The 23703-nt window shown below is 31.0% G+C and overlaps 1 protein-coding gene across 1 annotated transcript; it reads right to left on the minus strand.

Moving 5' to 3' along the window:
- Nucleotides 1-2728: 2728 nt before the first annotated feature.
- LOC134727315 (aplysianin-A-like) lies at nt 2729-10913 on the minus strand. The gene is made up of 7 exons (XM_063591693.1): nt 10886-10913; nt 9098-9295; nt 8314-8509; nt 6643-6744; nt 4649-4861; nt 3923-4037; nt 2729-3403 (listed from the first exon to the last, which is right to left on the minus strand). The coding sequence occupies exons 1-7, from the start codon at nt 10911-10913 to the stop codon at nt 2729-2731; spliced, it is 1527 nt and encodes a 508-aa protein (XP_063447763.1).
- Nucleotides 10914-23703: the final 12790 nt, after the last annotated feature.

Below are 23703 nucleotides of genomic sequence, written 5' to 3' on the forward strand. Positions count from 1 at the left end.
TATGTGAAATTTATATATTTATCACTTTCTATCGTACATTCTAACATTCGAACTTACAAAAACTAGAGTAACGATTCTTATCAATTTTTGCAGTTCACATGTCTGTAAGGCATAATGGTAAGAAACATTAAATGAGTGTTGGTTGGTCCTTTCACATACTTACTAATTCCTTTAAATATTGATGGGAAATTATGGTAAGTTTGAGATAGAAAAAAAGTATTTGAGATAAGTGTACTTTAGAGGTGTAAACGTGTTTCTACACATGGGAATGTGGTACAAACAAGCCGCCTTGTGTACCAAATACAGTACAATGTGGTGTATAGGTATGTTATCATATATTATATACAGTTAACTCTCGTTGTCTCGAACTCGGTTGACTCGAAATTTGTGATGAGTCGAAGTTTTCACGTGGTCCCGAACTTTGTTCCATATAAATTTATGTTATTCGACTCCTGATGAGTCGAAATTGGATGTGTCGAAATTTCGGTTGAGTCGAACTAAATTTACGATCCCAAGGTTAACAAAAGCACTCAAAATTCATTATTTATCTCGAACTAATACACATGTGTCAAAACATGACCTCCGGCATTTAAATGGATTGAAGAGTTAATCTGACAATACACGTGTAATTAAATTTCCAGTCACTGACCACTGTATTGATTTATGACATGCTATTTCCACGAGTGTTTACCTAAGATTATCTTTTATAGAATTTTTATAAATAATTAGTGATACATTGTTAATGTTCATTAAAAAGTATTTAAAATGTTTACAAAACAATTAATTGTGAGCTTGGGTGTGTTATAGTAGTCTCAGGTATAAAGTAAGGATTATGACTTCCGTTGATGATCACCTAAAAACTACTCAGTCGGCGTCTTTAATCTCGTTGTATTTTCTTTTTTTAAAAGAAAAAGTGAGATAAAACAAAATGAAGAGGAATCTAAATTTTCTAAAGTCATTTGTATCCAAGAATAAACAATTTTGTCAACTTTAAACGACCTGAATAACGAAACTATCGATTGGAAATTTCTCTCTTGGATAAAAGCCATAGGAAACAATTGTAACTGAAACAATTAAATAAATAAACAATTGTTATTATAATAACGAAAAACCATGACATACAAATACATCGATCTGATACCAGAATATCGATCCCCTTCCCATATTCACCCGGATTTATTTTAGCTTTACCATGTTAAGCAAGAGTTGTGTCCCTTGTTCAGTCAAACTTCCGGTTTTCGTTTGAGTCGAACTATGTGTATCTCGAAATATTTCTCCGGTCCGGCTGACTTCGAGATAACGAGAGTCGACTGTATTTCATGATAACAGGGCCATATGATCTTTTATTGGAAAACCGATGCTATATCGAAAAGGAAATATGAATTATAGTTGAAACCAAAAAGGGAATAGTAAATATTCAGCACCTTTTAATAAAAAAAATTACGGAGTTTTACTTTGCGTTTTGCGTCTGTGTTTTTTATTCTAGATTGAATAGAGCTTTAATGGGAGGGTTAGTATCGGCCATGTTCAACCCATCCTCATATTTTGCGTCTCTAGCCTTAGTTTCTCTTCTATTCTCCGTTTTCGATCAACTAATCTATATGTTTTGTGACGTTCATTTTCACTGCAGTAGTAAACTTTTTGATAGGGGCTAGCTGATGCCGTTCTTCAGATGTAGGATCTTCCCGCTGCAATGAATACCTATTGGTAATTTTTAGCTGCTTTCTGGCCTTTTTTTGTGATATCAATTCTTTAACACGTTCCTTATTTTAATTCGGAAATATAATTTTACAAATAAATCTCAATTCCTAATGTACTGAACTAAATTTTTTAGAATAAGAAATATTTTTTTTTTTAAATTAATTTCCCTAGACTATACGTGTTGCAGTGATGCATCGCAGTAAAACTGTTTAAAAGTCTGTGAGATAAAATAGTTATCAAAGGTACCAGGATTATAATTTAGTACGCCAGACGCGCTTTTCATCTACATAAGACTTATCAGTGACGCTCATATCAAAATATAAATAAAGCCAAACAAGTACAAAGTTGAAGAGCATTGAGGATCCAAAATTCTAAAAAATTGTGCCAAATACGGCTAAGGAAATGCCCGGGATAAGAAAATCCTTAGTTTATTCGAAAAATTCAAAATTTTGTAAACAGGAAATTTATAAAAATGACCACATTATTACAAAAATCGTGTTTTGTTTCACGTGATCTTTTATAGTGTTCCTGGTAATGACAGTTTTCCAGAGTGCATTTTCATATGTCAGGTAATGTATGCATAAGAGAAAACGCTTTCCTGTCGACACATTCGGTCTCGCTGAAGAGTTTTTGCGAAATCCACTTAGTTTCTGTGTCTTGCCTGTTTTGTTTGAAAATCATAGCTGTACCATTCTATACAAGATGTTTAGATAATTATTGTAGGCATAACAGTTATATGATATCGAACATCTCTTGTCTAAATAAATGATCTCATTTGGAAACCTTAAACCATAGTTACAGTGCAGGACTTTGATAAAATATTTTTTTATTTGCAATGACTAATTTTAATTAATTTATATCCTTACATTGGTTTATTTTAAAAAAAAAACTTTATGTCGGTCACAATATACTTATTTTGTTTTCGAGCAAAATGTCTCTTGAATCAATCTTTTTCCTTGTGGTTCCAAAAAAAAATAATTCCATTTCTGTACTACTTTATTTTTTCTAACTTGCATTGTAAAACCATTTACATCTTCATTCGTTTCAAAACACATTCGACAATTTCTAAGGCAGCCTGTGACCAAATAGGGATTGTTCCAGAGTTGAAAGCATTATTTGCAATATAGATATCGTCGTATTTTGAGGGTTGAATCATCTGTTTTTCAACTTCATTCCAAATATATCCAGGTTTCCAAAAATTCCAATCTCCTCCCCATGGATAATTCTTCCAGAATACAATAATACCATCAACTGGGTATGGAATATGCTTTAGTGGTATTTGATATATTTCTGATAGATATTTGTGAGCAAAGCAAATTGTTTCATTTCCTGGTTTAAAAGTATAATCATTGACACCAGCATTCCTATTGTCCCGTCTTGCCAACTCGAGCCATACATCTACATCTTCATCAAGATACATAGCATTTAATACAGATTTGTGTGTGTATTTAGATGTACCAAAATCATAAGTATGTCGGAGAGGTGTATCTGATGCAATATAGTTAGTATTTAAGTCTTTACGTCTCCACCATGGGTAATCATACACTAGAAATAGCTTACTCTTGTTAATATCTTCAGTAGAATCTGTTAGTAATTTCCGTATATGTGGTCGATAAAGAACGTCCCAGTCCAATTGCTTTAGACCAAGTCTGTTAATTCCAAGGATAACCTTTTTAGCACAGTGTCGTATTAAAGTATTGTCCTGAAAAAGAGTTGCGAATAAGATTTGAACAATTGTTAAGACAAATGCATGAATGAATGATTTATTATTGAATTTATACTAAGCGAATAACTAACGCAATGTTCAACACGAGCAAGTGGTAAATTTCTGTTCTCTTCTAACTTCAAAGTTAAGTTCAAACTATAATAAAGCCTTAATCTGTGTTGTTTCTTTCAATCAATCTAGATTAAACATCAAAACGAAAATACCTTTCACAAATGACAAAATCTAAAGCTAAAAACCAATCAAACGAATGGAAAACAACTGACATATTCATAACTCGGTACAGGTTTCCGTATGTATATATTGTTTGAATAAAATTAGTACATACAACTACTCACATATCAGTTGTTTTAAGAAGGAAATGATAGCATTATTTGATAACTCTTGATAAAACAGAAATAATGTTGTAAAACTTCAGCAAAAGTAAAAACTCAGAAAATGCAAAATCTATTATTAATCAGCTATTGGAATGATTAGGTAATAAAATGAAATCCTTACCTTTCTAATATTTGTCTGTCCATTAATGGTGTCGGTACCTTGGAAGAAGAGGTCATACTTGCCATCAAATCGCTTTTTTATAGCTATCAAGTTTTTATTAAGATGTAGGGAATGTCTGCAATATATATATATATATATATATTATTAAGTCATTTGGATAGAAATTAAATAACATCCATACTAACAAATTTCAAAGGGTCAAGCGTCCGTAATCATTTTAAAATAAGATTAAATGATTAACGTATAGAAAACACACAGATTTAAAGATGATTAGGTTAAAAATAATTGAATGTCGATTCTAGTGCAAGCAGCATTTATCTTTCATAATAAAAGGATGGATTAATAAATAATATTGAATGGACAAACTTAATTGTTGTTTTATGAACAAACAAATTGTACAAGGAATTGTAATTGTTTAAATCAAAATTTTTTCTTTGGTGCATAGTTGTCGCATTTACAAGAGTATCACATCTTTGTACTGATGTATATATAAACAGAATAATTTTTGTATTTTCTTAATGATGAAAATCAAAAGTGAAAGTTTTAAATCGTGTTAGTACAACTTATATCTTTGATGAGTTTGTGTGCATGTTATATTTATTCAAATACAGATAAAAATACAATAAGAAAAGCAATTTAAAGAACTCAATTTCTCTTTGTTCTCACATTTATAAGATTCAAAATAAAAAAAGCAAAATACAATATATTAGACTTGAATAAGTATACTTTTTACTAGCTTGAAGAAACATATCGACGAGTCTTTCTGGTAGTTGATTCATTCCTCCAGTAATAGTATTGACGATTGGTTTCGTTGGAGGTGATGTTGGGAGAGCTACAGTAGCACTTGTGTCTGAGCCTTGCATCGAATTAAATCCATTAAGGTCATTTAGATAATTATAAACTTCTTGGCCACCGTATTTCAGATAAAATGCTTTGACACTGCAAAAAAATAGTTGATGACTTATAATAACGTGCTTTATTCATGTTATTATATGATATTATCTAACTTAAAATTACGTTTGGTGCTGGAATGTGTAATACAGGTGTACATATGTGTATTCGAATTAAACATTGAAAACTTGTGTCTGTGGTATCAGTTTTCATTATTTTATCGTATACCTCTCTGGTTTCTTCAATATTATTTGTTTTTATATCTAAGTTCGTTCTTTTTAAATGTTATCTCCTTACTATGTAAACTAACAGTTAGAAACTTAGCATTGGACTAGATATCCCTACAGACCGGGTTTTGACTTTCGTTGTTTTCATTGTGTTTTTTAGATTTCGTTTCCAGTTATTAATATTAAATTCGTTGAGGCTTCCCTTCGATTTATTTTCTGTTCATAGCCTCTTTTGGCCAAAAAATTGAAAATTAGGATTATTTGAGGCGGAAACGAGTTTTTTTGTTATTTCGTTGCTTTCCTCTCATAGTTGTTGTGTTAACCTCAAGTTTAGTTTGTAACCCGGATTTCTTTTCTCTCCGTCGATTTATAAATAAAGGCAACAGTAGTATACCGCTGTTCAAAACTCACAAATCCATGGACAAAAAAACAAAATCGGGGCAACAAACCAAAACCGAGGGAAACGCATTAAATACAAGAGGAGAACAACGACATAACACCGAAACGTAACACACACAGAAACGGACTAAGCATCAGACAAAACACCACGAGAATAACAAATATAACATGAAAACCAAATACATGAATTTGGGATAGACAAGTACCGTGCCACGTCTTATCTCAATATCTCAAAAATAAGAGAAAACACAAACGACTCAACGTTTAAATGCAACACACACATAAACGAACAATAATATAACAATGGCCATCTTTCTGACTTGGTACAGGACACTTTTAAAGGGGAATAAAAGTGGTGGGTTGAACCTGGTTTTGTGGCATGCCAAACCTCGCACTTTAATGGCAAAGTTAAATATAACATTGAGATGACAACATAATATTACAGGAGTACAATACAAATAAATAGGAGAACATATTAGACAAAGAAAAACATGATTAATAGAGAACAAAAAGCATCAGGTTTAAAATTCAATACGCCAAAAACGCGCCTTGTCCACACAAAAATCAACAGTGACGCCCAGATATAAAAGATCGAAAGTGAATAAAGTACAAAGTTGTACAGCACTGAAGATCAAAAGTTGAAAAGGTTTTGCCAAATACGGCATTGTTTTTATGCCCGGGATAAGAACATCCTTATTATCTAGAACAATTCATGCTATTGCAAACAGTAAATTTTAACAAATGAATATGAAAGAGATATACATAATGAAACTGAAGTTTTAACTAATTACAGAAAACTGAACCCGAATACATATTGCTATTAAAGTTTAACACAGAATAGACACATCCGAATCAGTCCAGGCGTCAACGTAATTAAAAAAATGTGACGTCACATACGATGGCGAAACGGCACAAACGTTATGTCACATTTGAATTTATGAAATTTAGAAACAGCATGACGTCGCTATCAAAGTGAGATAGAATTAGGATTGACTTAAGATTACACTAGAACCAAACACTGATAATTCATTTAAACAAAATGCATATTGCAATACTTATTTATAGCAATTAACTGTAATATATATATGTCCAGTTTGTTATAACATTCTCGAACACCACTATACTGCTGTTGCTTTTTTTGTTTTAATTTTAACTCCATTTCCAAATGATTTGTGTTTTAAGTAATCGTTATAAAATACCTACCTTTGATCATTGAGATAGACACCATCCACAGTTTTAACATTGAACTTTTGACTGGCAGGGTCATTAAAGTACTGCACGTTTGTATACTTATTAAACAGTTCTCTAAAAAAAAGTTACATGCAAGAACATTAATGACAACAGTTTTGCTGTAATAGTTATGGATTTCGATAATTGAAAGCAAAATCACAAAAATCTAAGAGGAAAATCTAAACGGAAAAAACATAATCACATAGCAAAATCAAATAACAAAACACATCAAAAACAAATGGACAAGAACTGTCATATTCCTGAATTGGAACAGGCATTTTTAAATGTAGAAAATGATGGATTAAACCTGATTTTAAAGCGCTATCCCTCTTACTTTGATGACAGTCTAATCAAATTCTGTGATACTTACAATGATGCGTGAACTAAACAGATAAATAAATAAAATAGTCAAAATATGGGTACAGTAGTCATCATCGTGTAACAATCTTAAAAGAAAAAAATTAACAGAACCCAAAAACATCAATCTACAAACACATGCATCGATTCGCGTGTCTGACATCAGAAAACTTTATACGTCATATATATTTGTCGTTCAATGTATTTACTAACAATTTTAAAATTCCCCAAAGGGCAATGTTAGCATAAAGCGTTAAAAAGTCAAAAGTATGTTAAAATTAATATCAGAAATAGACCGAGATTTAAAATAGTCCAAAAGTTATAAAAAATGTATAAGAATCCACAAATAGTTCATTCCTCTACGCAATTGAATAATTTTGACGTATGTGGTTCAACGTATTTTTTAATTCATAATAGAAATATATATAATAATGACATAAAATAGAACAATATCATACTGACTGGATCTTTTAAAGTACAGAGTCAAGTTATCAGAACCAAAGAAACCAAAAAATGTCGCATATACACAACAACCCGACTATAGAACAAACCACAGCAGGAGGTCACCAATAGATCTTCAATGCAGGGAGAAACTCCCGCACCCGGAGGCGTCCTTCAGCTGGCCCCTAAACAAATCTCTATACTAGGTCAGTGATAATGGACTTCATACTAAACTCAGATTTATACACAAGAAACTAAAATTAAAAATATTTAAAGGAGAAAAAGAATAACAAAGCCAACAACAAACTCAGAGTTTCGACTAAGTGAGGTACATTTCGTGATTTAAAATTATTGTACTGGATACTGAGATGTGCATGAACATTTACTAGTACTACCCCAGTGTTCAACATTCCGTTAATAATATCAAAATTACCGCTCAGGATTTGCATAGCACCAATCGGCGATCCTTTTATTAGCATCGAGGCAAAACTAGTCCGTGCAACACATTATTATTTTAAATGTAAAACTTTTTATATCTTTTTCAACTTTTTGTGATTTGAGAAATATCTAAAATATCAACAAAGAAATAAAGTGTTTATATATGACCGAAACAAAACGTAGTGAACCTTTTTCATTTACTATTTCATAGAGACTAACTGATTTGATATACAAGGTGAACATTTTAAATCTCAAAATTGATTTTTTTCAGTTTTTTGGATGTCCCTTTTTATTTGCCTTTCAGCTCGGTATGATAACTCTTATGTTTTAAATCGTCATGTCTAAGAAAACGCTTTTCAATTTACAGATTTTTTTTAACTCACTCTTTCCAACGCATTATTAATATACCTTTTTAGTTGATCTGGAGGTTTTAATTTAGATGGACGTAAGCCGTATGGTGTTCTAGGTCCTCCTGCTTCTTCAAAACGTAAATGATTACCTCTGAGGTACATCAATGTATTTGGCGACTTTGCAAGGCCACCTAATTCAAAAATTTCTTGTGCTAAGCCAACATCACAAATAGTCTTGTTGAGCAGTTTGTGGACTGAAATAAAATAGTTATATTAGAATGTAAAATTAGTTTATCTAGTTTGACTAAACTATTTGGATTAATAGCAATTACCGCAAAAAAACACGAACGTATCAAACAGTTTCAAACGACATACAAATGGTTGGCATATTAGATTGACCTTCCTAGGAAAGCATAGATTTAAATTTTGCAATGTTAAATGTATTCAAATTTCAGGATATAAATAAAAACAAAATTTCTAAGTTACTTAGTTAAAATCATCTAAAGTAAAACGTGCGCCCATAGATTTAGAATATTGATTGAAAATTTATAAATGATTAATATACACAAAACAAAATACTTTTTGCTTAAAGTTTGGTTTCGGTTATTGTTTAGGTTAGTTGGATGTTTTGCAACAGTTAACCGCGCACTAACGTCATTATATAAAAATAATAATACTTATCTTAAAATAGACAATTGCATATACCTAGTTAGTATTCCTTTTGCAATTTCAAATTACAAAATCGTTCTTGAAAAAAATGAGTTTGATGACAATCATCAACTGCACATTCATTTGACAATGTTTGGATTGTAGAAATAAGTGTCATTAAAACATATATCTACCTTCTGGGTAAAATCGCATTGCACCGAGTTCGACATTTATATCAGGGGCTGATGGGAAATGATAGGTATTCAGTCTACCACCGATTCTGTTGGAGTACTCGTAGATAGTTATTTTTTGGTCAGTATGACGCAGTCTCCATGCAGCATACGATCCGGCTATTCCACCTCCGACAATAGCTACATCGTCACAATTTTCATCTGTAATGCATTGAACAACAAATGATTATTGACCGATTCTTCTTTCTTAATTTAAAGTTATATACTTTGCATATTTTAGACACACGAAACTATATATTTTGTTTGTCGTAACCTAAATCCTGTCCTCTTCAGAAATGCCTGCATTTGTATAAAAAAAACTGCAGGAATTACAACCATTGAGACACATATGCATAGACGGAAGGAAAAGTGTGTGTTAGAACAAAAGTCTCCGTACGCCTTTAAAATGCAGATTCATCGTTGGGCATGTTAGTGTTTTAACGCCATTTTTTATCGCTACTTTAGGACTATTTCGCAGTGGTCATTTTTCTATGTTGAGGAAGCTCCAAGAAAATCCACTGACCTTCGGTAGGAAAACTGACAATACAAAAATGAGAAACTTATTATATCGTAGTAAGCAATAAGCAGCAAGATAAGAAATTTGTCAGATAAACGCTTTGACAGAGAAAGAAAATTGATAAGACAGACAGAAGCAACGACAACAACTGCATTTTAACTGATGAATCATGCTATCTCAATACTGAACATGCATGAAGTATGTGTCACTGAACGTTAAGCAACCAACAATCAATCAATCAATCAATTAATTAATCAATCAAAAATGTCAGTCGGTACAACTTCGACAAATTATGTGTCAAGAGGTCTTATGAATATTGACAGAATGTAGAATAGTATGTGTTTATATTTGAAAAATAAAACATGTTTCTTTATGTATTATAAATATAACTAGAGGCTCTCAAGAGCCTGTATCGCTCACCTGACTCTACTTGGGTTTTTTAAATCATATAAAAACAGATAAAATTTGGCTACAAAATAACAACAATTGGCCAGCACCTCATATAAGGAAAGGACTATTCATGGTATGTTTGATTTCATTCAATTCCGTGGTTCTCTAGAAGAAGACTCTTCTATGCATTTTCCATAGGGTTCTATGTTAAATTAAGTCCCCCCGCTGGCGTCCATCTTGGATGATGGATCAGCTACAAAGTAACAAAACTTAGTCAGCATCTCATAAGGAACATGTATGCAATGTTTGGTTTCATTCCATTCCGTGGTTCTCTAAAAGAAGTCCTTTGTATGCATTTCCCACAGGTTCCTATGTTAAACTAAGTCCCCTGCTGGCGGCCATCTTGGAGGATAAATCGGCTACAGGGTAACAACACTTGGTCAGCACCTCATAAGGAACAGTTATGCCATGTTTCGTTTCATTCCATTCAGCGGTTCTCTAGAAAAACTTCAAAATGTAAAAAGTTAACGACGACGACGACGGACGACAGACGACGAACGCCAAGTGATGAGAAAAGCTCACTATATATTTCAAGATTTCATCCTTAATTGATAAAATTCAATATTCAATAGAGCAATCAGTTAATATTATTTACAGTTTATGACTTGCAAGCTTTGTGTCATATTGTAATCAAATATCTTAGATACAGGCTGAGCCTTTTGCTGACCACGGTCTTATTAAAAACTTACAGTGAAAACAAAGATCTTCTTGTTTGAAAACAACGTTTTATATTCAAATATTTGAGCCTTGAACATCACTGTAAAAATAAGTTGTCCAGTACATACCTGATGCCGGAACATAAGTAACGGTCATGTTATTATATTTCTATCAATTTTGATTATTTCCATGTATTTATTAATCCAACACAAAATGTTGTTTACAGCACTTCGTACTTTTGATTGATTTTAATTGCTTGCATTTAATATCACATGTGCTAACCCTTCCAGATCTTTTATCACATGTGCTAACCCTTCCAGACCTTTTATCTCTCTTTTTAATATAGTGAAACTTTTGAAAGAAATAGTTTGCACGGCCTAGCTCACACCTTAAATGATTAAAGATTTTTTTTGAAAACGTTATTTTGTTACTTTATCTACGAATATAGAACAATCGAATAGAAGTTAAGACATACTTACAATAAGTTTCGTAAGAAGAGCATCCACCAAGATATACTACTATCAACACAGTCAGAGTTAGTGCTTGCATAATGCTTTTTAAATAGAAATATAAAAGAGTAATATGAAATAAGAACGTTGTTTCATAGGACAAGGGCGTCAGCCCTCTTTGAATGAAATTCGATAATCAGAAACGTTAATACAAAAAAAATCAATAGGGAGTTACGTCAATAGATAAACACAGTTCACGAAAGTTTTATGACGTGAAAGCGTCTTTGAGTAACTGGTCGACGTGTGGATGAAGGACGGACTGGCAAACTGCCGGACAGCAGAATACAATTTCACATTTCGTATAACAACGTAAAAAAAACTTTACACAGTTTTTATACAAAACTGTTATACCAGTTATTACTTCTGAAATCAATAAAGAACATTAACCGTTTTTAAAATATATAGATAACATGTTATTAAGATATGTCTTTTAAGGTAAACTCTTACCTTTTGAAACACACCCCCTGTTAATAACTCAGCTCAAAGCAAGTGTTTGAATATAATATAAAAACATAACATTATGTGTAATTATTCGTTTTAACGACGGGATACTGCTGACCTACCATCAATAGATAGAATGCTTTAAACCAAGTCATTTGATAAAAATTAATAATGAAAAATTGGAGGTAACAATAGTTTACTTCATGTTAATATCTTACCAATCACCAATCAATTGGGAAGGTACACATCAAAGTGATATCGTTAAACATAGTTAAAATTATAAAATACGATAGAAGCGGGACGCAAGAGTCGAAATACTATTGCAGATATAACATCTGCAACTTTCTAACAATTGCAATCAAGTTGTTTGGAACATATTCACCTGATAAGAAATTGTAAGAGAATACCGAGGGGCAATATAAGCTACACTTTGATGCAGGAGTTAAAATAATTATTTTGTAGTTTGCTAGACAGTTCGATTTTTTTTATTATCTAATTTTGGCTTTAAACCCGTTTTGAATTAAGGGCCACTAATGGCAAACTGCACAAATGAAGCGTTTAATATTATGAGGTGTATTTTCAATTGCACAAATTGTAAAACAGACAAAACTCCATTAAATCATTATTACTATAAATGTCATAAAGATGATCTACGAGCAACACAAAGAAATAACTATACATATTTATTTATAAAGGTGTCATAACAGTAATTATTTCGAATCACATTAAGACCATCTTCCTATTGTATGATAAACTACAGAAAATTGTCTTAAGGCATGTTCTGTGAAATCTTACCTTTGAAATACAACTAGTGTTTTCAATCGTTCTGAAAGAAGGCAATACGTATACATGAAATAGATCAGGCAGTGTCATAAATCGTTTTTACTATATTCGATACTGTTTCAAAATATCAAGCCGTCAAAAGACTATTATAAATTAAATTATATAGATAAGAGGTTAAAATGCAGAAAAATATTACAATGGTATGACTTGTTTTAAGATAAAATCAAAATATAATTTGGCTGGAAACGATTTTCTCTACAATTTTCATACGCCTAACATTGTTATATTTTTATTTCAAAACCAAAGACAAAAGGTAACAAATATTTTATCAGACTTCATATATGTCAGCTTCAAAACTATATGTTGTGCGATTATAGAAAGTAAATAACAGTTAGTTGGCAAGATTTTCCGATTACAATACATAAATAAAACTACAGTTTTTTTTTAAATCGAATAAAACGTCAAAAACAAGATAAGCCAACTTCAATAAAATCAAATGAGCACTGACATATATAAGTTAATGTAACATTCTAAAAGCAAGCATTTGGTATAACATTAAGGTATCACCGACAAATAAATAATGTTATGTTTAGGAACAGTTATTTATCATATGTTCAGATCTCATTAAACCATTATAAAGATACAGATCACGAAAATAATGACAAACTAATTGAATGGTTTCAAATTCAAAAAAAAGCTTCACCAGCGAGTGTAAGAGGATTGAACATGAGTATGCGTCCTATGCTCTTTTTTATTTAAACTTATCAGGAAAGATCAAAGCGAACAATTTTATAGTCATGGAAGCTCGAAACAGATAAAAACCAAACAGGGCTTAAAATGATGCGTCGAATTTTTTTACGGTAAACTTTGCCCGTAGAATTTGATACCTTAGTTAGTACATTATTCAAAATGTTAATTCAAATTGTTTTAGAAAGGTTTGGTATATATAACGTCAGTACGTATACCGAAATTATACCGAAATTTTATATGCAGATATCATTCTTGTAATACTTCAAAAACAATCAGAGAATATTTGCCTTTTTAGACAATATAAATTTCATGTTTTGAACATATATTCTTTAGGTGAAATCTTACCGTTTGAAACACAACCCGTATTTCCAATCGTTCAACCTAAAGTGAAGCAGATATATATATATAACCAAAACATGTTGTGTAACTAATCGTTTTTTATGATTGAATGGACACTGACCTATTATAGAATAGATTACATTCTCAAAATCAAGCCATTTGAAAACAAAAGTTAAGTATTAGCAAAAAATAAACCCTTTGATGTTTTAAGTACTTCGTTACTGACATGATTTTAAATGGTAGAGTTGAGGACTCCATTTCAAGTTTTTACGGACGCAGCCATAATTGTATTGAATCATTAAAGTCATATATGATCAAAGATAAATCAATTAGTCTTGGTATCGTGCATAATGCATTGAATCAGCAATGCATTGATTATATAGACACATATTCAAATGCTAATAAGGCCAACACTTTTCTTTTAATTTTAGGAATAAGAAAGTCTTTGAAAAAACCCATTTTGATATGCAGTTTCATTAAATCGATAACTTTAAGTAAGTAGCTATCAAAGGTACCAGGATTAAAATTTAGTACACCAGACGCGCTTTTTGTTCACATATGACTCACCAGTGACGCTCAGATCAAAATTGTTACAACGCCAAATAACTACAAAGAGCACCTAGGACCCAAAATATGAAAAAGTTGTGCCAAATACGGCTAAGGTAATCTATTCCTAGAATAAGAAAATCCTTAGTTTTTCGAAAAATGCAAAGTTTTGTAACAGGGTTTTAAAAAAAATGACCATATGATTGATAATCATGTCAACATCGAAGCGTTGACTACTGGGATGGTGATACCCTCAAAATCGCTGTTCATAAAACAATAGCAACTATGCTATACATTTATATTTTTCATATTTCTTGTTATATGTAGCCTTAACCAAACAAAAATGACGAAAAGTAAAGTATGCAGTCTTCTTCTTTAAATGCGTCATTAATGTGGCTTTCAAACAGCTCATTAGAGATCCACTGATGGGCATGGCGTAGAGAAAACACTTACATAGAGTGCTAAATATTGAACGTGGCAACTTTGATGTAAAAACCTTTCACACAAAACAAATACTACATGTAACTACCATATGTCTTTTAAGGTAAAATCTTACCGTTGGTAACCTAGACCGTTTTCTTATCGTTTCGGTCAAAGTGGAATGTATATAGCTCATTGGCACTCACATCAAATCTTCCTATATCTATATTTAATTCAAAATTTCGCAGACAGTATCTACATTTATATGAAACTAAAATATGTTTGAAATTCTGTAAGGATGCTGTGGGGAAATAAAGATAACACTTTGAATCAGGAGCTATTACCAAATAGCAATATGAAAATAATAAATTCAGAAGGCTACATTTATTTTGAAATAATTTCATGCAAAGATATCCCCTAAAAGTAAGAAATTAACCTTTAGATGTTATCATGACCCTCACGGGCTAAAGTAGCGTTGGTTTTTATCGAGACATTCATACTGTAATCGAAGGATAGAAGTGTATAAGCTGGTGAAATTGATTAACGCCTGAATATGAGCAATTTGTGTATTTAGTTTTTTACATTTTCAATAAACAATGGTAAATGTTATTGTATATAAATCCCGTGCTTTTTTATTAATATCTTTTCACATATATATATACATCCAACATTTTCCGTATGGTAAGCGTTTGTGCCTTAAAGTATCACTTAAATACTTCAAGAATACTTTTCTAGAGAAAATGGCAGTGTCAATTCTGATTTCATATTATTCATTGTCATACACAAGTCTTCAAAAATTTCCGATAGAAATATGAAATGAGAAACCATTGAAATGGTTACTATTCAAATGTTATGTACCTTAAAAGCTTTTTTTCCTACAAGACACTAACAGGGCATGTTTCAGATACTTGAAATGGTTATTTGTAAAACCATTTGAAGTATAAAAAGATATAAGGCTGATATTTTTTTCCGTATTAGTACAGCCAATGGACATATGTCACTGTTGGTGGATGTGTTCTGCCAACAACCATCACTTACCCGTAGTCAGCACTCCCTTGTTCACATGAATTATCATTAATATTTGTAAATGTGTAACTTACGTGGATCTAAATGGTCCTCATCGTCGTACTTTCTTTGGCATTTAAACTTTGTTCATTATGAGTTTTGTAGAGACTACATTTGTGTTTGACGTACACAACTATAAGCTAGATATCTTAAAAAGATTTTTTTTCTAACGTTTTTGCTTTGAATTTTAAATGATTTTTGAAAACTTGCAGAATACATTAGTGTTAGTTGTGACGTTTTCGGCTTTAAACGTCAGTTTTTTCATTGCAACTTCTGAAGTGAGTATTAACCAGACAAACTATCAGTGTTATATCTTTTTGTTGATCATGAACTGTTAACTGTTTCAAACGACCACTCATGTTTTTCTCCGTAAAAGTGTTTTGAGCAAACAACATACGATTGTTTAATGAATATACTTAAGAGATTTCATTTAAAACTCTAAATGAGTGTTTATTGACAAAACTGTTTTATGCTTACTGTTTCATAAATCGTAATCTTTTCTGAATGTTTTTTGACAAGATTTTATAAGAGTTTTCGTATTAAAACGTCAACTCCGTGAAATGAGTCGACCCATTATTTCGAAATTGACATGTCTTGCGACACTTTTTGATTTGCTGATACTCACAAATGCTCGATCAATACGTTATATCCAAATGAAAATGGCAAACTTAAAAAAAAAACCTTCAATTTATGTTACGTCAGGTTTATGCACAAAAATCATTCCTTAAATTTCGCTAAATTTTATATGAACCTAGATTTATGTTTTTTGCATGTTTGTTTGCTACATAGATGAACACTCGTCATTTTGTAATTTTATGAGATTGGATATCGGAAATATATTGCTATTTTATTGTAACTAAGTAAAAACACCCTCAAATTTTGTTTATGTGTATGAAAAATTTTAACTTTGTTTTTTCTCTCTCTCTCTCTCTCTCTCTCTCTCTCTCTCTCTCTCTCTCTCTCTCTCTCTCTCTCTCTCTGACTTTCCCTCCAAAATAGACCACGCACTTATAGCACTATAAGTGAATAAAGGTCAACATATGTCACACGTTTCTATCCTTGAATGTCATATCATTAATCTCAATTTTTCAATTTTATAAAGCGGAATGTTTTTGATTGTATGTATTCAGCATAAAGAATTACTTTTTTGTCAGGGGTTAGCTATTTAAGAACAGGATTGTTATGGTAAATCTTTTACAAGGATTAAATAATTCTTACAGATTGAAAGGTTATCTTCTTTATTTGTTATTTGTTTTGCTCGCTAAGATCGTGACATATTCCATTGCTTCAAAATAAATGCTTCGCCATATGCCGAGTTGTATTATCAAATAATCAAAATTATAAGGCTCGCACCACTGGGTCGTTGCTACTTATGGTGGACGGTACGTCCTCGAGGGTATCACCAACCCAGTAGTCAGCACTTCTGTGTTGACATGAATATCAACTACATAGTCATTTTATTTAATAAATTAACTGTTTGAAAAATATAAATTAATTGAAATACTTAGTTATATATGGCATGACATTCTCCTATTTAAGAAATTATTTACAGATTGACAATAAATTGATGTAAAACCGACCTATCCTATCTTTATTTTGGATATTTTTTATCATAAATCTCAACAGGACGCGCCAGTAAACTTTTTTCTCGCATAAACGTTTGATTGAGATTTGAAGGTTAACCTGGCGTGGAAATAGTGAAATGATAGCTCGATTTTTTTAGAGGCCAATATGGTTTAATTTTGTCACAATATGCTAAGAAATATTAATGATGACTTGTTCACTTTCAAACGAATAATTTCATCTCATTGAATCCGTATTCATGTGAAATTCCATTTAACACTGTGTCTTAAGATTTATAGCGCATGCTTTAAACGTGTTGAGTTATATAAAGGGAAAGAAGGCAACATTGGAAGTGAAACAAAGATAAATCATTTGATTCAATATTTAGATCCAAAAAACATAATTCTTATACAGATAAAACGATGATTTGTAATCTGCCATATAAATTAACAGACCTAGAACAATCCAATTGCACGAGTCCACTTTCTATTAATATGTTTATTTCGGTATGTATCGCCCATATGACCATCGGAGTATTTCGAATGTCAACTAAATAGTTAATTTGATGGCGTCTAGATTAAAATACATACGAAACAAGGGTACATATTCCCGAGCCATGCCCTTTAAATTGTTATTATTAGACTTTTTAGACATTGAATAAATGTTTTACATTGTCGTTAGTCAAATATGGGAATTTGAATCAAATCGGTTAGCATGAATTTGACAGCTAGTGCCCTCTTCAGCTCAAACACCATTCGTTCCCAATATTTATAGTCATCTGGATTTTTTTGTTAAGAAGAAGTTGAAGGGAGTTCGAATAATTTTATTAACAATATATACAAAAGTGTATTCAACACTTTAAAAAAAATTGCAGTGCGGTTGATACATGCAAAGCAGGAGATGTTTAGTTGTCCACTTCTACTGAAGTAAATGATTTGCTAATTATGCATATTGAATGTCTTACCTTGATTTGTGTTCTTAATTTATTTATGAGATTAAAATATTGGTACAAAGTGATTTACAACATATCTTATCATGTCAAGGATCTAATTCTGAAATGTTTTTGTTCTATATTTGTCATATATTTCTATTTTTGAATGTCATTTAATTAATCTTAACTTTTCAATTTTATAGAGCGGAATGTTTTATTGTATTTATGTAACATTAAAAAATTGCATTTATGTAACATTGAACAATTGACCTTCTTTTGAAATAGTTTTTTTTTCCTAGAGAATGATCATTGAATTATGTCACTAAGTACAACTACGTCAATTTTGTCATGTTTGTAAAAACGATAAAATATCTCTTCAAAATGGAAGGATGATGGGTTTTTTTTTAATTCTTTTTCGCTATAATTCTGCAATATAGTAGTGCGTTAGAATAAATGCTTCAGCGAAGGCATTGTTTTATTTAATATTCATGTAGTACTTTTTACCGCGATGGTACTCAAACTGTGATCGTCTATTTGAAGTGTGATAATTTGTTGCTAAACTAACAGATTTTAAAAATTCTGAATAAAAATACTGTGTGTTATACACATATGTGTTTATCTGCAGTGTAAATTTAAGTTCAAACATCATTATTTTCTGTAAACAGTGTCCCAGCATTTGTATAGTATTGTTTCAAGAAAACTTTTTAGGAAGCTAAGATAATTTTATCAAGAATTTAGACAAAATGAAAATCGACAAATGGATTCATGACGTATACCCTTAGCAAAGTTCACTTAAATAAGAGTTCATGGATGCCATCAGATCTTGTTTGTCACATCGATTCGTCTTCTTTATCAATTTGAAATATTTTAACATCGGTAAATACTGCTGCTTTATTTTACCTCACTGTTAAACTATATATTTGTTCATGTGAATGACAAGATTTAATACTTTCTGTGTTTAACTATCAAAATTGAAACATATTTCTTTGTTTGAATGTCAAAACATAAATCTCAACAATTCGATTATATAGAGCGGAATGTTTATATTGTATGAATGTAACATTGAATTTTGAGGCAGTTTTTTTTAGTTATTGAATTATGTGATGTGATACAACTTTAAAATTTTGATAGTTTTGAAGAAAAAAAAATGAAATATTTCTTTAGGATGGAATGGCGAATTTCATTCTCTATTATTGTTCTTGTTTCTGATAATTATTTGTGTATCAGTGCTTGTAAATAAATGTTTCTTCAATGTTTTATGAGATATTTTTGAAGTACTATGGTCAATGCATTCTATTCAGTTTTGGAGTTTGGTTTTGAAGTTTCAAAGTTAAGTTACTCTCTTTGTACTATCGTATTGATTATCTATACTTATAACAAGATTAATGTTTGAATTGTAAATGTTATAAAGGAAGACATGCTTGATTAAAGAGTTGTAGATGTGAATGGAAGTGTTATAATAGGAATTTAAAAACAACTTAAAATTTATCTTTGATTATTGCGCTTTTGCGGCTAAATACTGTTAATAATATATAGTGATAAATTGTAAATAATTTGATTATTCTATCGAATTGTATAGAATAAATATTATCTATTAATTCTATAGTTAATAAAGTCATAAATTGATAAAGCCATCAAATATCCTAATTAATATGTATTTGTTGTTAGTTGTGATATATGTTTAGGATATGTTATTTTCGGTTTTCATATGTGTCCTGCAGGTTTTCACCGTGTTGATGACGCACCATGTTAGAATCAAACCGATTTGATTTGATTTTATCGTATTTCACGCCTTTACAAATACCTGCGAGGTAAATTAAGGAGTCAGCTAAAGCCCGTCATCGGGTGCAGAATTGTCTATGTGTTAAAGACCCATATGGCCAGGTTTCTGTCTCTTTGACACATTTCATATGCCATTCTTCATGTTATTTGCTATGTTTAATCTATGTGACAGTCCTTGTTCATTTGTTTTTTATGTGTTTTGTTAGTTGATTTTGACATGTGATTCACGAGGGGGGGGGGGGGGGTAACTTCGATATATTTTTGGTAGGGGTGTGCCATTTTTGCCTCAAAAAACGTACCCATTTTAATATAACATTCACTGAAATTTAGTACCTATAGTTATATAAATATTTAATAAAGAATGACCTATACTTATATACAATATTAAAAATATGACGTTAAAACTTTATTGAAGATCAAATTAGTAGACAAATAATTTTCCGGGGTTCATTTGGGAACTTATTCGAAAGGTGAAATTAATAATTGACCATTAATAATTTAAGATTCTCAATAGCATATTTATATTTTCCTCTAAGTTCAGTATTTTTGTGATTTAACTTTTTGCATATTTTTGCAAATGTTTTTTTAGATAATGTAGTTTATTCTTGCTTTGCAAATATGTTGGGTTTTTTTTAATTTGGTTTTCAAACGTTAACACATGACATAAATTTGTCGAAAAAAACTCACATTATCAAGTGGAAAATAATATTAAAATATGACATGTCACATCAGTTTTCATACAAAAATGGGTCAATCTGAGTTATAGAAAATTGAACCATGTATTCCATTGCAGAATCTTTTGTTAACCTTAAACATTAATTTTGGTGTTTATAAGCAGCACCTTTTTTTTTTTTTTTTTTTTTTTTGTGTTTTTATGAGATATTTTGAAAACTTAAGTTGGCATTGTAATTATAGCTTTCTAACAGGGGGGAAAGGGTAAACATTTGATTGGTGATTGGTTATTTACAATGCAATGTACACTGTATTAATGAACAGGCTATTCTTTTACACGTGATTTTACTCTGTATTTTGTTATTTGAAACATAGAAAAACTTTGCGCAATGTTTCGGATAATTTTCAGATTTTAAAGACTAACAGACGAAACACAGTGGTGATCAGAGTCCTATTTAAGGAAGCTGTACCGGGTGTACAACTACCTTTCGAAAATAAATACTCCATCGACATGAAACTTAAGACATTTAACAAAATATATATTTTTCGACATGGTTTATTGTTATGGTAACTCATCTTATGTAAAAGTATGAATATAATTTATGACTGAAAAGCTTTTTCCTGATTGGAAGCCAGAGCAGACTAATAATGGTTTGTATTGTATTACTGTAAACCAACTTATTTTCGCGAGCGATTTTTTTCGTGAATTTCGCAAGTAGAAAAATAACGCGAATATTAATCGTCGCGAATTTTTAAAATTTAGATCACTTATTAAACTACACTAAGAAATAAGAATATTGCGAAATTAAATAGGTGCGAAAATAAGTTGGTTTACAGTATTTTGTTCTTTCAAAGTGTAAGTCTCCGATGAATCTTTTGTAAACATTTTAAATGATTACGATATTTCAAACTTTCTGACAAATATTATATAAAATTGAGAATGGAAATAAGAAATGTGTTCATTAACCCGACCATAGAGCAGACAACAGCCGAATGTCACCAATGGGTATCCAATGCAGCGAGAAACTCCCACACCCAGATGAGTTCTTCAGCTTGACACTAAACTAATATATATATATATATACTGATTCAGTGATAATAGACGTCATACTTAACTCCGAATTATACACAAAAAAAATAAAATTAAAAAACATACAAGACTAACAAAGGCCAGAGGCTCCTGACTTGGTACAGGCGGAGAAATGCGGCGGAGTTAAACATGTTTTTTTAGATCTCAACCCACTCCCTATACCTCTAGCCAATGTAGAAAAAAAAACACACAATAATATGCACAGTAAAACTCAGTTGAAGAGAAGTTGAAGTCCGATGTCAGAATAGGTAACAAAAGAAAAACTAAACAAAATGACAATAATACATAAATTCAGAAAGGACTGAATACCAGCAGTTACTGACATGCCGGCTCGAAAACCCAATTAAAATGACTGAAAGATTATGTCTTCATCATTTGTATATCAAGCCCGATTCCTCCCGTTATTGATTTAATATTTTTACAATCATAAAATATATGAGAAGAACATAACACGTGTCATGCCAACAACTGGTTTTTGAATAAATGTGATTAATTCCGATGTACAGACCCTATAAGTGAATCAAATTTAAAGCCATAATATGCTATCGTTAATGTCTGACATCAGTACCGTAACTATATCCTTTCTTAATAAGTTTGTTTAAAGGTTTTGTTAGCTTTGAGGGTAAATACTGACATTTTTGTGCTTTGTAAAGAATATTTCCTTAAAAGACTCGATGTGAAATACCTAAATTATAAGATGTCTGCATGTTGAGTTATATTTTCGAATGATGTATTATTTTAAAATTCACTTGAAGACGCTTTCTTACTATTTCGCTTTATTCTAAGGTAACTAAATATCTGTTTACACAGCATAAGGAAAACGATACTGAAATTCATTTCACATTTATTTCAATAGAATGTAAGAGTATGTAGTACGACAAAACTGATTTATTTTTTTATTGTACGTCGATTGATTATGTCTTATAATGACAACACTACGCTACCAATTACATCAACAGTTATTTTTTTTTAAATATATCAGAAAATGCGTCTTGTATTAATAAACACAAACACGGACACGACTACAACGTAGTTTTCTTTTATTGAAAAGGAAATGAATATTGAAAATACTGAACCGCCTGATTATTTCCGTTAATGACAATCAAAATCGAAATCTAGTCATAAGGTGAAGTTGGAGACGTTTCATGAATATAGAACTGAATGTTATCGGCAAGTAAGTACTTATTTGATATTCCCGAAGACTAATATCATTCAGAATGTAAGACAAGCAAATTGAAGATATGATATAGTGTTAAAGATTTTTACATGCGTTAAGGTTTGAGTTTTCGTTTCTATATTATGTAGTTGTGAGAAAGAACTTCGTGTAATAATATTTGTTATCGAAATTATTGAACCAATGCATGAATATATACTTAACTAAGTCTGTATGGCACGTGGTTTTTTTTACCTTTATTACGAATCGATATTGTATTACTGACAACTATTATTTCTTTGATCACAGGTGAATTAACGTTTGAGTAGATTGGCGAGGTTTACATGATCGCGACATTAAAAATCCATGGGCACATGGGGCGGGTGAAAAGTAAGTGAACTGATAGAGCCAATTTTTTTTTTTTTAATTTTCATGCTTTCCCTTTTTTAATAAATACCTTTCCCTTAAAATTATTGAATGATTTTGTGTATATAATTTGTTTTTGAAGAATCATTTATTAATAATAACCTTCCATTACAATTTTTTTGTATATTCCTCCGTCGACCAATCCTTTTACGTACTTGCGCTGTGCAGTGGCGGAAATTCTGACTAGAGGTCTCATTGTTGATTACATGCATACGCGAACACATCGCCGAATAAGATTAAAACAATGCATTAGCAGTACATTAATGATTTTGATGAGAAAGAAACTTAACATACGTAAAACTTAAAGTTTAAAGTTCAAATTGATATGAATATTCGAATCTGTTTAATTTTGAGTTTCATATGACTTTAATTGTACAGTTATTAGGCAAAAGTGAGTTCCCACTCAAAACATGTCCTATCATTTCAACTAAAATCAATAATTTTCAAAAATTTACGAAGTAATTCTATGAGCGATT

This window comes from Mytilus trossulus, chromosome 8 (genome assembly GCF_036588685.1).
Source record: "Mytilus trossulus isolate FHL-02 chromosome 8, PNRI_Mtr1.1.1.hap1, whole genome shotgun sequence".
In the NCBI taxonomy this organism is placed as follows: Eukaryota; Metazoa; Mollusca; class Bivalvia; order Mytilida; family Mytilidae; genus Mytilus; species Mytilus trossulus.

Excerpts from the sequence above, each read along its gene's own strand:
- LOC134727315 (XM_063591693.1), bottom strand. The coding sequence starts at position 10,913 with ATGACCGTTACTTATGTTCCGGCATCAG. Across the intron at positions 4,862-6,642 it reads GTCTATCTCAATGATCAAAG|TGTCAAAGCATTTTATCTGA; the intron begins GTAGGTATTTTA and ends ATTTTTTTGCAG. Across the intron at positions 4,038-4,648 it reads TTTCTTCAAGCTAGTAAAAA|ACATTCCCTACATCTTAATA; the intron begins GTATACTTATTC and ends TATATATTGCAG.